General features: G+C 40.7%; 1 protein-coding gene across 1 annotated transcript in view; it reads right to left on the bottom strand.

Annotated features, from left to right (window-relative positions):
• Positions 1-15,083, bottom strand: part of LOC100664786 (collagen alpha-4(VI) chain-like) — a 117,786-nt gene that overhangs the window by 75,367 nt on the left and 27,336 nt on the right. The window contains exons 10-12 of the mRNA XM_064277314.1: positions 14,599-14,677; positions 841-986; positions 445-537 (exon numbers count right to left, since the gene is read on the bottom strand). Of these exons, the coding sequence (XP_064133384.1) occupies positions 445-537; positions 841-986; positions 14,599-14,677 (318 nt within the window). The remainder of the gene's footprint in view (positions 1-444; positions 538-840; positions 987-14,598; positions 14,678-15,083) is intronic.

Raw genomic sequence — 15,083 nt, 5'->3', positions numbered from 1 at the left:
TCTTCATAACTGTGCAATTTTGGGAAAATGATATCCCCTCTCTGAGCCTCAACTGTACCCCTACAAAATAACATCTACATCGACGTTTTGTTAGGAAGGTAAAATTAGAAGAAAAAAAAAAAAAAAAACCCAAAACCCTTGGCCGTTGAGTGTATTTCAACTCATAGCAGTTCTGTAGCACAGAGTAGAACTGACCAGTGAGGTTTTCAAGGCTCTAAATCTTTATGGAAGCAGACTTTTACATCTTTCTCTCTTAGAGCGGCCGGTAGGTTCAAACCACTAACCTTTCAGTTAGCAGCCAAGCACTTAACCACTGCGCCACCAGGGCTCCTTTAAAATTAAAAAACAATTGTTACATACGTAACACAGGGCCCGGTGTGAAGTGGGTACTGAAGTGTCACTTGTCTCCCTCACCACATTCCCTCCCACCCAACAAATTCCTACCTTGCTCCCAGGAACCCCATCATGTCCTTTGTCCCCTTCTTCTCCGACACAATGCACGTGCGTATTGCAGCACGTTCTTTCTACAATTGTGTCCTGAAAAACAGAATCCGTACCCCATAAGACTTTTTTCCATCTGTGTTAGCCTGCATCACGTTATACACTAAAGAGAAAGAATGCTCTCCAGGTTTGAAAAATTATTATGATTAATAGGACCTAGTGAAGGTCCCGTTGCTGTCGAGTCAATTCTGACTCATAGCGACCCCATAGGACAGAGTAGGACAGCCCTTTATGAGGTTTCCAAGGAGCGGCTGGTGGATTTGAACTGCCAGCCTTGAGCTGTAATCAACTTGATGGCAACAAGTCAGTGAAGAACAGTGTTTAAGAAAACAGACTTACAAGTTGTTTCCGTAAGAGGCTTGGGAGGGATCTCAGTGTGATGCTCAGAGGTTGCTTATATGCAAGTCCTCTGCCAAATTCCAGTTCCTGGAGCTCTTCTAATTTCTGCACGCCTTCCAGGCCAACTACCAGGAGTCCAGAGAGCCCTTCAAAATATCAACAAGTGGGTGGTTTTCTTGTGTATCTTTCGAATGCTCCATCTTTGTCTCAGCGCCAGATAGTCATTGACCATCCCATCACTTCATACACTTTACCTGTCTTGTCTCAAAACTGTGTTTTTATTAAAATAAAACCAGCTAATGGCTTTAATGGCATGCATGCCCTAAGAATTGGTCTGATACTTTTCAATTCTGCTAGCTGGAAGTTAAGCAGTTAAGTGGAATCACAAAGGACTCTTCTACAGCCTCCTTTTGATTTTTTTTTTTTTTTTTTTAAATAGAGAGAGAGAGAGTTTTCAGCCCTTACTGTATTAAGCTACCACCACCAACTGCTGTCGAGTCAATTCCAACTCTTGGAGACCCCAAGTGTGTCAGAGTAGAACTGTGCTCCATCGGGTTTTCTTTTCTTCCTTTTTTTTTTTTTTTTAACACTTTATTGTGCTTTAGGTGAAAGCTTACACAGAAAATTAGTTTTCCATTCAATAATTCATACACAGATTGTCCTGTGACATTAGTTGCAATCCCCACAATATGGCAGCACTCACCCCATTTCTACTCTAGGTTCCCCATTTCCATTCGTCCAGTTTCCCTGCCCCTCCCTGCATTCTTGTCCTTGCTTTGGGGAAAGTATTCCCCTTTTGGTCTTATATAGTTGATAGTTCTAAGCAGCACATTCCTTATGCGTGTTATTGTTAATTTTATAGGCCAGTCTATTACTTGGCTGACAGGTGACCTCCAGGAGCAGCTTCAGTTCAAAGTTAGAAGGGTGTCTCAGGGCAATAGTTCCAGGGATTCCTCTAGTCACTATCAGACCAATAAGTCTGGTCTTTTTTATGAATTTGATTTTTTTTCTACATTTTTCTCCCTCTCTAACTGGGACCTTCTATTGTGTTCCTGGTCAAAGTGGTCAGCAGTGGTAGCTAGGCACCATCTAGTTCTTCTGGTCTTAGGCCAGGGGAGGCTGTTGTTCATGTGGGCCATGAGTCCTTTGGACTAATTGTGTCTTTGAATCTTTGGTTTTCTTCACTCTCCTTTGCTCCAGACAGGAAGAGACCAATAGCTGCATTTTAGATGGCTGCTTACAAGCTTTTAAGCCCCAGACATTACTCACCAAACTAGGATGTAGACCATTATCTTTATGAACTATGTTATGCCAATTGGCTTATATTCCCACGAGACTATGGTCCTTGAACTTCAAACCCAGTAACTCAGTCCCACAAGATGTTTGGTTATATATAAGAAGTTTCTATAACTGTGTCCCCTATGTGCTCTCTCAGATATATGAATATACATCCAGCACACACAAATATGTATGTAGAAATATATACAACTATATTATACGGAGCCCTGGTTGCCCAGTGATTAGAGCCATCAACTGCTAACCAGAAGATCAGTGGCACAAAACCACCAGCGACTCCCTGGAAGAAAGATGTGGCAGTCTGCTTCTGCAGAGATTTACAGCCTTGGAAACCCTATGGGATCTCTATGAGTTGAAATTGACTCGACAGCAGTGGGTTTGGTTCTTTTGGTTATACCTATATATGCAACACAGGTGTACTCCCGTACGACCTCCTACACATATTTAGCATACATAGCTACCTATGTATCCACTCACAAATTATTGTTTGTTATTACTGTTGTTGCAGGATTGTATATGTTACAGTGTTTACCGTAGTTGCCCTTTGGTCTTGCATACCTCTCAATGTCTTCCTTTGCCGTGGTCATATTATGCTGACTTCCCCCATATCGTGTATTTTATTCCCTTCATCAGAATTAACACGGGAGGATGAGGGAGTGAGAATCGCTAACTATCTAGTTAGCGATTCTCACTCCCTCATCCTCCCATCGCTGGTAACCATCAAAGAATGTTTCTGTGGGTAAACCTATTCTTGACTTTTTACAATAGTGGTCTCATAACAGTATTTGTCCTTTTGTGATTATTTCACTCAGCATAATGTCTTCCAGATTCATCCATATTGTGAGATGTTTTTTGGATTCATCATTGTTCTTTATCATTGTGTAGTATTCCATTGTATGTATGCACCACAATTTATCCAGTCATCCACTGATGAACACTTAGGTTATTTCCATCTTTTTGCTATAGTGAATAATGCTGCAATGAACATGGGTGTCCGTAAGCCTATTTGTGTCACAGCTCTTATTTCCCTAGGATATATAGCTAAGAGTGGGACTGCTGGATCATTTGGTATTTGTATTTCTAGCTTTTTAAGGAAGTGCCATACTTACTGTTTTTCACAATGGTTGTACCACTTTAGAATCCCACCCGCAGTGTATAAGAATTCCAATCTCCCCACAACCTCACCAGCATTTGTTGTTTTCTGTTTTCTTGATCAGTGCCATTATCACCAGGGTGAGATGGTATCTCATTGTAGTTTTGATTTGCATGGTTAACGATCGAGAACATCTCTTCATGTGTTTGTTAGCTTCCTGAATGTCTTCTTTGGTGGAGTGTCTGTTCATGTCCTTTGCCCATTTGTTAATGGGGTTGTTTGTCTTTTTGTTGTTGAGGTTTTCAATAAATTTAGAGATTAGATGTTTATCAGACATGTCATTAACAAAAATTTTCTCCCAGTCTGTAGGTTCTCTTTTTACTCTCATGGTGACATCTTCTGATAAGCATAAGGATTTAATTTTTAGAAGATTCCAGTCATCTAGTTTATCTTCAGCTATCTGTATGTTATTAGCTATTAGCTACGTTTGGTAGTCTTTTTATGCCATACATTATGTCCCTAGCTTTGTTCCTGTTTTTTTCCATGAACTGTATAGTTTTAGGTTTAACATTTAGGACTTTATCCAATTTCAGTTAGTTTTTGTGTATGGTGTGAGGTATGGATCTTGTTTCATTTTTCTGCAAATGGATATCCAGTTTTGCCAGCACCATTTGTTAAAAACACTATTTCCTCCCAATTTAATAGACTTCAACCATTAGTTGAAGATCAGTTGCCCATAAAAAAAAAAAAAAAAACCCCATAGGTAGATGGATTTATTTCTGTGTTCTCAATTCTGTTCCATTGGTCTCTGTCTGTCATTGTACCAGTACCACGTTTTTTTTGACTACCATGGCTGTATAGTAGGTTCTGATATCAGGAAGTTGAGTCCTCCTACTTTGTTCTTCTTCTTCAATAATGTTTTAGCTATACAGTACCTCTTTCCTTTCCAAATAAACTTGGAGATTAGTTTTTTCATTTTGTTAAAGAATGTTGTGGGAATTTGGATTGGGATTGCATTATATCTATAGATCGTTTTAGGTAGTATTAATATTCCCACGATATTAAGTCTTCCTATCCATAAGCGTGGTATGTTTTCTCATTTATGTAGGTCTTTTTTGGTTTCTTGCAGTAGTGTTTTGCAGTTTTTTTGTATAAATCTTTTACATCCCTAGTTAGATTTATTTCTTAAGTATTTTATCCTTTTGGGGGCTATTGGAAATTGTTTTGTTTTCCTGATTTCCTTTTTGGAGTTCTCTTTGTTAATGTAGAGGAATTCAACAGATTTTTGTAATGTTGATCTTGTACCCTGCCACTTCTATTAGTTCCAGTAACTTTCTTGTGGTGTCTCCGGGATTTGTTATGTATATATAATCATGTCATCTGCAAATAGGGATAGTTTTACTTTTTCTTACCAATTTGGATGCTGTTTATTTCCCTTTCTTGCCTTATTGCTCTAGCTAGGACTTCCAGTACAATATTGAATAAGAGTGGTGATAAAGGTCATCCTTGTCTAGTTCCTGTTCTCTGGTTCCCATTCTCAAAAGGAATGCTTTCAGTCTCTCCATTGAGAGTAACGTTAGCTGTTCATTTTGTATATATGTCCTTAATTACATCATGGAATTTCCTTTCTATTCTTATTTTGCTGCCAGTTTTTATCAGTAAGCGGTGTTGGATTTTATAAATATTTTTCTGCATTGACTGAGATGATCATGTGGTTCCTTTCCTTTGTTTTATTTATGTGGTAAATTACATTGATGGATTTTCTAAAGTTGATCCATGCTTGCATCCCTGGTATGAATGCCACTTGATCATGATGTATTATTTTTTTGATGTTGTTGTTGTTAGGTGCCGTTAAGTCGGTTCTGACTCATAGTGACCCTATGCACAACAGAACAAAACACTGCACGGTCCTGAGCCATCCTTACAATCGTTGTTATGCTTGAGCTCATTGTTGCAGCTACTGTGTAAATACACCTTGTTGAGGGTCTTCCTCTTTTCCGCTGACCCTGTACTCTGCCAAGCATGATGTCCTTCTCTAGGGACTGATCCCTCCTGACTGCATGTCCAAAGTATGTAAGACGCAGTCTCACCATCCTTGCCTCTAAGGAGCATCCTGGCCGCACTTCTTCCAAGACAGATTTGTTCGTTCTTTTGGCAGTCCATGGTTTATTCAATATTCTTCAACAATGCCACAATTCAAAGGCATCAACTCTTCTTTGGTCTTCCTTATTCATTGTCCAGCTTTCACATGCATATGATGTGATTGAAAATACCATGGCTTGGGTCAGGCACACCTTAGTCTTCAGGGTGACATCTTTGCTCTTCAACACTTTGAAGAGGTCCTTTGCAGCAGATTTGCCCAATGCAATGCGTCTTTTGATTTCTTGACTGCTGCTTCCATGGCTTTTGATTGTGGATCCAAGTAAAATGAAACCCTTGACAACTTCAATCTTTTCTCCATTTATCATGTTGTTGCTCATTGGTCCAGTTGTGAGGATTTTTGTTTTCTTTAGGTTGAGGTGTAATCCATACTGAAGGCTGTGGTCTTTGATCTTCATTAGTAAGTGCTTCAAGTCCTCTTCACTTTCAGCAAGCAAGGTTGTGTCATCTGCATAACGCAGGTTGTTAATGAGTCTTCCTCCAATCTTGATGCCCTGTTCTTCATATAGTCCAGCTTCTCGGATTATTTGTTCAGCATACAGACTAAAAAGGTATGGTGAAAGAATACAACCCTGACACACACCTTTCCTGACTTTAAACCAATCAGTATCCCCTTGTTCTGTCCAAACAACTGCCTCTTAATCTATATAAAGGTTCCTCTTGAGCACAATTAAGTGTTCTGGAATTCCCATTCTTCGCAGTGTTATCCATAGTTTGTTATGATCCACAAAGTCGAATGCTTTTGCATAGTCAATAAAACACAGGTAAACATCCTTCTGGTATTCTTTGCTTTCAGCCAGAATCCACCTGACATCAGCAGTGATATCCCTGGTTCCATGTCCTCTTCTGAAACCAGCCTGAATTTCTGGCAGTTCCCTGTCAATATACTGCTGCAGCCATTTTTGAATGATCTTCAGCAAAATTTTGTTTGCATGTGATATTACTGATATTGTTCTACAATTTCTACATTCGGTTGGATCACCTTTCTTGGGATAGGCATAAATATGGATCTTTTCCAGTCAGTTGGCCAGGAAGCTGTCTTCCATACTTCTAGGCACAGACGAGTGAGCACCTCCAGCGCTGCATCTGTTTGTTGAAACATCTCAATTGATATTCCATCAATTCCTGGAGCCTTGTTTTTCGCCGATGCCTTCAGAGCAGCTTGGACTTCTTCCTTCAGTACCATCGGTTCCTGATCATATGCCACCTCTTGAAATGGTTGAATATCGACCAATTCTTTTTGGTATAATGACTCTTTGTATTCCTTCCATCTCTCTTGATGCTTCCTGCGTCATTTAATATTTTCCCCATGGAATCCTTCATTATTGCAACTCGAGGCTTGAATTTTTTCTTCAGTTCTTTCAGCTTGAGAAATGCCGAGCGTGTTCTTCCCTTTTGCTTTTCCATCTCCAGCGCTTTGCACATGTCCTTATAATACTTTACTTTGTCTGCTCGAGAGGCCCTTTGAAATCTTCTGTTCAGTTCTTTTACTTCATCAAGTCTTCCTTTTGCTTCAGCTGCTCGACGCTCAAGAGAAAGTTTCAGAGTCTCCTCTGACATCCATCTTGGTCTTTTCTTTCTTTCCTGTCTTTTCAGTGACCTCTTGCTTTCTTCATGGATGATGTCCTTGATGTCATTCCACAACTTGTCTGGTCTGTGGTCACTAGAGTTCAATGCATCAAATCTATTCTTGAGATGGTCTCTAAATTCAGGTGGGATATACTCAAGGTCATATTTTGGCTCTCGTGGACTTGCTCTGATTTTCTTCAGTTTCAGCTTGAACTTGCATATGAGCAATTGATGGTCTGTTCCACAGTTGGCCCCTGACCTTGTTCTGACTGATGATGTTGAGATTTTCCATCGTCTCTTTCCACAGATGTAGTCAATTTGATTTCTGTGTGTTCCATCTGGTGAGGTCCATGTGTATAGTCGCCGTTTATGCTGGTGAAAGAAGGTATTTGCAATGAAAAAGTCGCTGGTCTTGCAAAATTCTATCATTCGATCTCCAGCATTGTTTCTATCCCCAAGGCCACATTTTACAACTACTGATCCTTCTTCTTTGTTTCCAACTTTTGCATTCCAATCACCAGTAATTATCAGTGCATCTTGATTGCATGTTTGATCAATTTCAGACTGTAGCAGCTGATAAAGATCTTTTATTTCTTCATCTTTGGCCCTAGTGGTTGGTGAGTAAATTTGAATAATAATCGTATTAACTGGTCTTCCTTGTAGGCGTATGGATATTATCCTATCACTGATATGCTGTTGAATTCTTTTGGCTAGAATTTTGTTGAGAATGTTTACGTCTATATTCATGAGGGATATTGGCTGTAATTTTCTTTGTTAGTGGTGCCTTTGCCTGACTTTGGTATTAGGTTATACTGGTTTCATAGAATGAATTACAGAGTATTCCTTCCTTTCCTATGTGCTGGAATAGTTTGAGTAGAATTTGTGTCAACTTTTCTCTGAATGTTTGGTAGAATTCTCCAGTGAAGCTGTCTGAGCTGGAGTTTTTTATTGTTGGGAGCTTTTTTTGTGTGACCTCTTCAATTTCTTCTTTTATTATGGGTCTGTTCATATTTTCTACCTCAGTCTGTGTTAGCTGATGTAGGTAGTGTGTTTCTAGAAATTTGTTCATTTCTTCTAAGTTTTCAAACTTGTTGGAGCACAATTTTTCATATAATAATCTGTTATGGTCCTTTTTATCTCAGTTAGTTCTGTTAAAATTTATTTGGTTTATTTGCATATTCTTGTCTTTTTCCTTTGTCCATTTGGCCAGTGGTTTGTCAATTTTATTGATCTTCTCAAAGAACCACCTTCTAATCTTGATTCTTTCTATTGTTTTTCTGTTTCATTTATTTCTCTTCTGGTCTTTATTATTTCCTTTCTTCTGGTGACTGTGGGGTTCTTTTGCTGCTCTTTTTCTATTTGTTTGAGTTGCAGACTTAAGCTATTGATTTCGGCCCTTCTTTTTTGATGTGTTCATTTATTGCTATTAAATTGTCCTCTGAGTACTGCTTTTGCTATGTCCCAAAGTTTTTGGTATGTTGTGTTTTCATTCTCATTTGATTCCAGGAATTATTTTATTTTTAATTTTTTCTATTACCCAGCAGTTTCTAATTAAGCTGTTATTCAGTTTCCATGTATTTGACTTTTTTTTCCTTGCTTTTCCTGTTATGGATTTCTAGTTTTATATCTTTGTGATCAGAAAAGATTATTTGGATTTTTTGTATTTATTGGAGTTTGCTTTGTGGCTTAAAATATGTTCTATTCTGGAGAATGATCCATGTGCACTGGAGAAGAAGGTGTGTTGTGCCACTATTGCGTGGAATGTTCTGTATATGTCTATGAGGTCAAGTTGGTTGACTGTGCTATTTAGATATTCTGTATCTTTGCTCAGTTTCTTTCTAGTTGTTCTGCCCTTCGTCAAGAGTGGGGTTTTAAAATCTCCTAGCATTTTTCTCTTTTCAATACTATCAATGTTTGTTTTATGTATTTGGAGCTCTGTCATTGGATGCATAAATATTTATTATGGTTATGTCCTCTTGGTGAATTGACCCTTTATTCATTATACAGTACCCTTCCTTGTCTCTTATGATGGATTTTGACTTAAAGTCTATTTTACTGGAGCTTAATATTGCCACTTCTGCTCTTTTTGTTTACTGTTTGCATTATGTATTTTTTTCCATCCTTTGATTTTTAACCTATTTATATCTTTGTGTCTAAGGTGTGTCTCTTGTTGGCAACATATTGATGGGTCATGTTTTCTTTATCCATTCTGCCACTCTCTGTCTCTTGACTGGTACATTTAAACCATTTATATTCACTGTGATTATCGATAGGTATGAATTTACTGCTGTCATTCTGTCATGTTTCCTGTGTGTATGTGTGTGTTTGTGGTGTTGACATTTTCTTTGTCCACTTAATTTTCTGTGCTGAGTTCTTGTGTGTGTATTTTTTGTTTTCATTTCACTCATTGTTGTTGATTTTGTGTTTATTTAGTCTTTATGGTTTTCTTCTTTATTTTGGTGAGTAAGTTTATTAATTTTCTTTCTAGTTACTCTGAAATTTGTCTTTATCTTTCCAAGTTTAAAACAGTCTGCTATTTCTTGATATCACCTTGACTTCCTCTCTGTATGGAAGTTCTGTAACTATACCATTTAGTCCCCCTTTTTGTTTTGAAGTTGTCATCATTTACAGATTGACACCTCTGGCTCTCTGTTTTCAGTTTTGTAGCTTTATCTTACTTTTGAGAATTCTTTGTCTGAATTGGTTTCTCGGTGATGTCATCATGTGTCTTAATCTCAGGCTGTTGTCTGATGTCACTGGTTCTCTGTCAGAAGGACTCCCTTTAATATCTCCTGTAAGGTTGTTTTGTGTGTGTGTGCGCGCGCGCATGCGCGTGTGTGTGCTTTAAGTGAAAGTTTACAAATCAAGTCAGTCTCTCATACAAAAACTTATATACACCTTGCTATGTACTTCTAGTTGCTCTTCCCCTAAAGAGACAGCACACTGCTTCTTTCCACGCTGTATTCCCCATGTCCATTCAGCCAGCCCCTGTCCCCCTCTGCCTTCTCATCTTGCCTCCAGACAGGAGCTGCCCACATAGTCTCATGTGACCACTTAAGCCAAGAAGCTCTCTCCCCAGTTGGCCTGGTTTTTACAAATTCCCTTAATTTCTGTTTATCTGGGAATGTCTTAGTTTCGCCGTTGTATTTAACAGACAATTTTACGGGGTATGTGATTCTCGGTTGGCAATTCTTTTCTTTCAGGGTTTTGTATATGTCATACCATTGCCTTCTTGCCTGCATGGTTTCTGCCAGGAAATTGTGGGTGATATTTTGTTCTTCCTTAGCTGCTCTTAGAATTTATTCTTTGTCTTTGGTTTTGGAAAGTTTGATTATGATATGTCTTGGTGACTTTCTTTCGGGGTCTATCCTGTATAGGGTTCATTGAGATTTTTGGATGGAAACTTTCTCATCTTTCATGATATCAGGGAAGTTTTCTGCCATCAAATCTTCAAAAATTCTGTTGTTGCTTTTTTCTTTTTGTCTCTTCCTGTTCTGAAATTCCAATCACATGTGAATTATTCCTCTTCATGGTGTCTTACATGACTCTTAAGCTTTCTTCATCTTTCTTCACTCTTTTTTCTGGTTGTTTCTCAAACAACTTAGTAACATGAGAGTTGTTCTCTATTTTGCTAATTCTTTCTTCCATTGATTCAGTTCTACTTCTATGTCCTTCCATTGAGTTACCTATTTCTGAAATTTTATTGTTAATCTTCTGGATTTCGAGTACCTGTTTTTGTATGGTTTCTAATTATCTATTTATTTTGTCATTTTGTTCTTGTATTGTTTTCCTGAATTCTTCTAGGGCTTCGTCTGTGTTTTCCTTGATCTCTTTGAGGATCCTATATGTAAGTCTTTTGAATTCCTTATCAGGTAGATCCATTACCATTTCTTCCACAGGAAGGTTTTCTGCCCCTTTATTTTGGCCACTTGCTTAAACCAACTTGTCCTGTTTCTTTATATGATTTGTCTTCAAGGCATCAAGGTGTTATTTTTATTTGTTTGTTTTTTGCTTTGTTTTTCTTTGATGTATCAGTGCTGGTAGGCAGGTCGAGTGTGCTTCGTGCTGCTCACTTGGCTGGTAGCATGGAAGCACTCACCGCCTGTCTCCAGGTGGGCAAGGCATCAGCAGGCAGGGCGAGCTTGCATTCCTGTTCACTGTGAGTGTAAGATGGCTGAGGGCATGCTGGGTGGGTGCTGGTTGCCATCTGTCATCAGTTCAGTGGTGCATGAATGCTCACAGTTGCTCATCAGGTGGGCAGGCAACAGGCAAGGGGTGGGAAAGGCAGCCAGGGAGTGCAGAGGTGCTCTCCTTGCCCATCAAAAGTCAGTGGATGAGTGATGGGGTGGGCAACCAGGGAGCATGGAGGCACTCTCTCCACCTACTTGGTGGGTCAGCAGGTGGGCAGGCAAGAGGCAGGGCTGTCGGCAGAGTGGTACTCTCTCCACCCACTCATCAGGGCAGTGAGCAGCTGGACGGCATGGAGGCACTCTATTTGCCTGCTCACTGGGTCAGCAGGCAAGGGGCAAGGTGGGTGGCTGGAGAGCGCTCTCTCTCCACTGTTCATCAGGTGGACAAGGGGGTGTCAGATGGGGCTGGAGGGGAGGGAAGGGGGGGCTCATACAATGGTCCCTGGTGGTTGGGATGGCAGGAATGGGAGGGCTTCATGCCACTAATCACCAAGAGAGTGGGGAGAGGGGGAGCATGTGCCTCTGGTCACCAGGTGAGGATGCTTGCTTATTTCCCACTGGGTACAGCCAGTAATCAGAACCCAGTCCCAACTAAATGCGGGGGGGGGGGGGGCGCTGCCCAGAGTCCAGTTGGGTGGGGGAACCTCCTACTGATGCTTTATGAATCTGTTAGTCCATGCATGCCACTCGCTCTAATGGTCAGGGACTGCCACTGGTGAGTCACCCTGTTTCTGGATCCTGGTTTCCTTCCTGCTCTGTGGATGCCAGGGTCCCTGAAACCTCACCCTCCTTCCTATAGTTTCCCCCCTTAGCTCCAGTTCATGTCCTGCTCACCTTGCTTCACTCCAGGTATGCCTACAAAGTTTCTTTGTCTCCTATTGGGAGTTTCATGAAGTTGCCTTCTTGTGCTCCTCCCCCGAGATTGCTACTGGCTTTGTTTCAATAAGGCCACGCTGTGCCAGACTGGCTGATAGAACACTTCTGCTCCATTATCTCTCCTTGTTCACTGTTTTCATTCAGTTTCTTCTTCCAACTGGTGTTTGATTTAATTCTTTATCCTTTTATTTGATATTCAGGGTTTCAGTACTGTCATCTGTATCTGTTTCACTTGATTTCTTGGGTGTTTGCTATAGAGGGAGGACGTGGTGTGTCTAACTAAGCAGCCATCTTGGCCTCCTCTCTCCTCCACAGGGTTTTCAATGGTTTATTTTTCAGAAGTTGATTGCCACACCTTTCTTTAAAGGTGACTGTAGGTGGACTCAAACCTCCAACCTTTTGGTAAGTAGCCAAGCACTGAGCCATTTGTGCCAACCAGAGACTCCTATATTAAGCTACATCCTTCTAAACCTATTCCTGAAGTAGACAATTGTGATTTACTCTTAGAAACCATGGCAGTCATTGGGGCTGTTCACCAACATTCCAGTCCTTGCCTTAAGGGCACATTATAGGATTGTACTTCTTTGGGAAAATGATGTAATATTTTGCTGAGCCTCAATTCCTTACCTGTAAAAGAATATCTACCTGGTGAAAGTTAGAAACGGCCATATGACTTGCTCTGGCCAATGAAATGTGAGTAGAAGTGACATGTATCACTCCCAGGGAAAAACTTCAAGAGCCAGTGCCCAATTTGCCCTACTTCCTTTCCCTGGCCACAGCAATTGCAAAAGCACCTGTCAGAATGGACCCTCCTTTAGCATGGGTCCCTGAGTGATGGACATGAGGCATAAAAGATGAATACATTTTTACTACTTTAAGCCACTGAGGTTTGAAGGTTGTTAGTTATTACAGTATAACCTAGCCTATCTCACTGACACAGGCACTAAAGGATTATTTAGTTTGTCCCCACGATAGAGTACAAACGGACAAGGATACTTTTGAAATCTGGCTTGAAATCTCTATGTAGAACATCAGAACAGATGTTACTACTGCTGTTAATATTTTGAACAGTAAATTCTCAACACACACACACAAATCGGTTTTTTGCTATTGTAACAAAGCCACTTGACACTCTTGTGGTTAAAAGTTGTATATATAGCCTCAATTATTTCTTAAAAATAAATTCCTAGAAATGGAATTGCTGAGCTAGCACACAGGCAAAGTTGAGTCTTTTGTCACATACTCCCAATCCTCTTCCAGAAAAGTTACAATTTAAACTTCTAGTGGCCATCTATGCAGTAAACTCAGTTGGAAGCAAGTTGTTATAAAAAAATATATTCCAGCCCATCATTAACCAAATGGAAAAATATCATCCACAGTAGATTATGTTGAATATATTCCATGGAGGAGGAAAATGGGTAAAAGGAGGTGAAACAAGTCAAGTTGCTTACTGTTTGTCCCGCATTTGCTTTAGAGCCTTTGTATGTCACAAAATGGGAATGGCCAGACTCACCACATACAGTTATACTTGTAATGCTGAACCAGGACACCCAGCTGAGAGCACCAGTATGAGCTGAAATCTGGCCAGCATGCCTCTCACCAAGCCATGTGCCCAGGCACTGCACTGCATCCACACAGAGGATTGGGCCTTTTTTTCTAATTTTCACAAAGATGCCATATAGACAGGAGCAAGCCCTTGGAGAAGGAGGCAGAAGAATTAAGGAGCAAAGGGGAGAGAAAGAGTGGTGGAAAGAGAAAGGCCCAACTTCAGATTGACTCTAGAGTTTAGGAAGAAGAGGCATATGGACTCCCTAAGCCAGTTGCTGTCGAGTGGACTCATACTCATGGCAATTCCAAGTGTGTCAGAGTAGAACTGCGCTCCATAGGGTTTTCAGTAGTAGATCACCAGTCCCTTTGGCTCTAGGTGGACCTGAACCTCCAACCTTTCGGTTAGCAGCCGAGCCTGTTAATCATTTCCACACCCCAGGGACTACTAGGCAGCCTAAAAAAGGAAGCAGCAGTACTCCGCATGAAGGTGCTTTGACAGTGCAGATGTCTAGTGGTAACCAAACAGTCCTGTCTCAGTCATGGAGACCCTCCCACCCTCCCATCGCACCCTACTGCCCATCAGTGGTCAGTGTTAGGGGTGGGGGAGGAGTCTCTCAGCCCTGAACAGCCCTTGACTCATACAAAGAGGAAGGCTGGGCATCAGCCTCCTGGGCACTGAGCTCCAACCAACCACCTGGGGCAGCATACAAAAAAAAAAACCTGTTGCCATGGAGTCAATGCCAACTCATAGCGACCCTATAGGAGAGAGTAGAATTGCCTCATAGAGTTTCCAAGGAGCAGCTGGTGCATCTGAACTGCCGACTTTTAGTTAGGAGCTATAGCTCACCATAGCTGTTAATCACTGCACCACCAGCGCTCCTGGGTCGGCCTACACGCCACTTAATAGAGCCCAGTGCCGTCTAGAAATCTGAAAGTGTATTTCAGCCCCTGCAGAAGGAATGCCCCCAACACAGGGCAAAACTGCAGGAGGAATGCCCCCGACACGGGGCAAACCAGGACACTTACCTGCGGTATGGAGAAGCTTGGATTTTTCCTTCAGTCTTTCTAAATCATCATCCAGTCCATCTGTAAACACTAAAATGACCTGTGCAGGAGGGGGAGAGAATAGAAAAGGATGCTATAAGTTCACATTTCTTTAAAATACAAGGGTGAACTTTTCTGGTTGTGCTTAGCCTTTTACCTTCTTCCTTTTTATCTTTTCATACATTTGTTATTAACCATTCACTTTTACTTCAACTCCCTCCCCGCCAAAAAAGATTTGAACCAGCTTAACCTATTCACCTTCCAAAAATCATCTTGCAATACCCACCTTTATCAAAGCAAAAGCATCAAAATGTTAACAGGGGTTTTCAAGTTTGCGTATGTTTGTATGTATGAGCATGTATATGTATTGTGCATGTGTGTGTGGAGAGACAGAGAGATGTGGGTGGAGGTTATTGTTATTTTCTGTTACATGTTTTTTAATGTTTTGTCTACATTTCAAATGTGTT

This window comes from Loxodonta africana, chromosome 27 (assembly GCF_030014295.1).
Source record: "Loxodonta africana isolate mLoxAfr1 chromosome 27, mLoxAfr1.hap2, whole genome shotgun sequence".
Taxonomy (NCBI): domain Eukaryota; kingdom Metazoa; phylum Chordata; class Mammalia; order Proboscidea; family Elephantidae; genus Loxodonta; species Loxodonta africana.
Note: the sequence above shows the minus strand (reverse complement) of the source record. Positions and strands in the feature narration are given on the sequence as shown.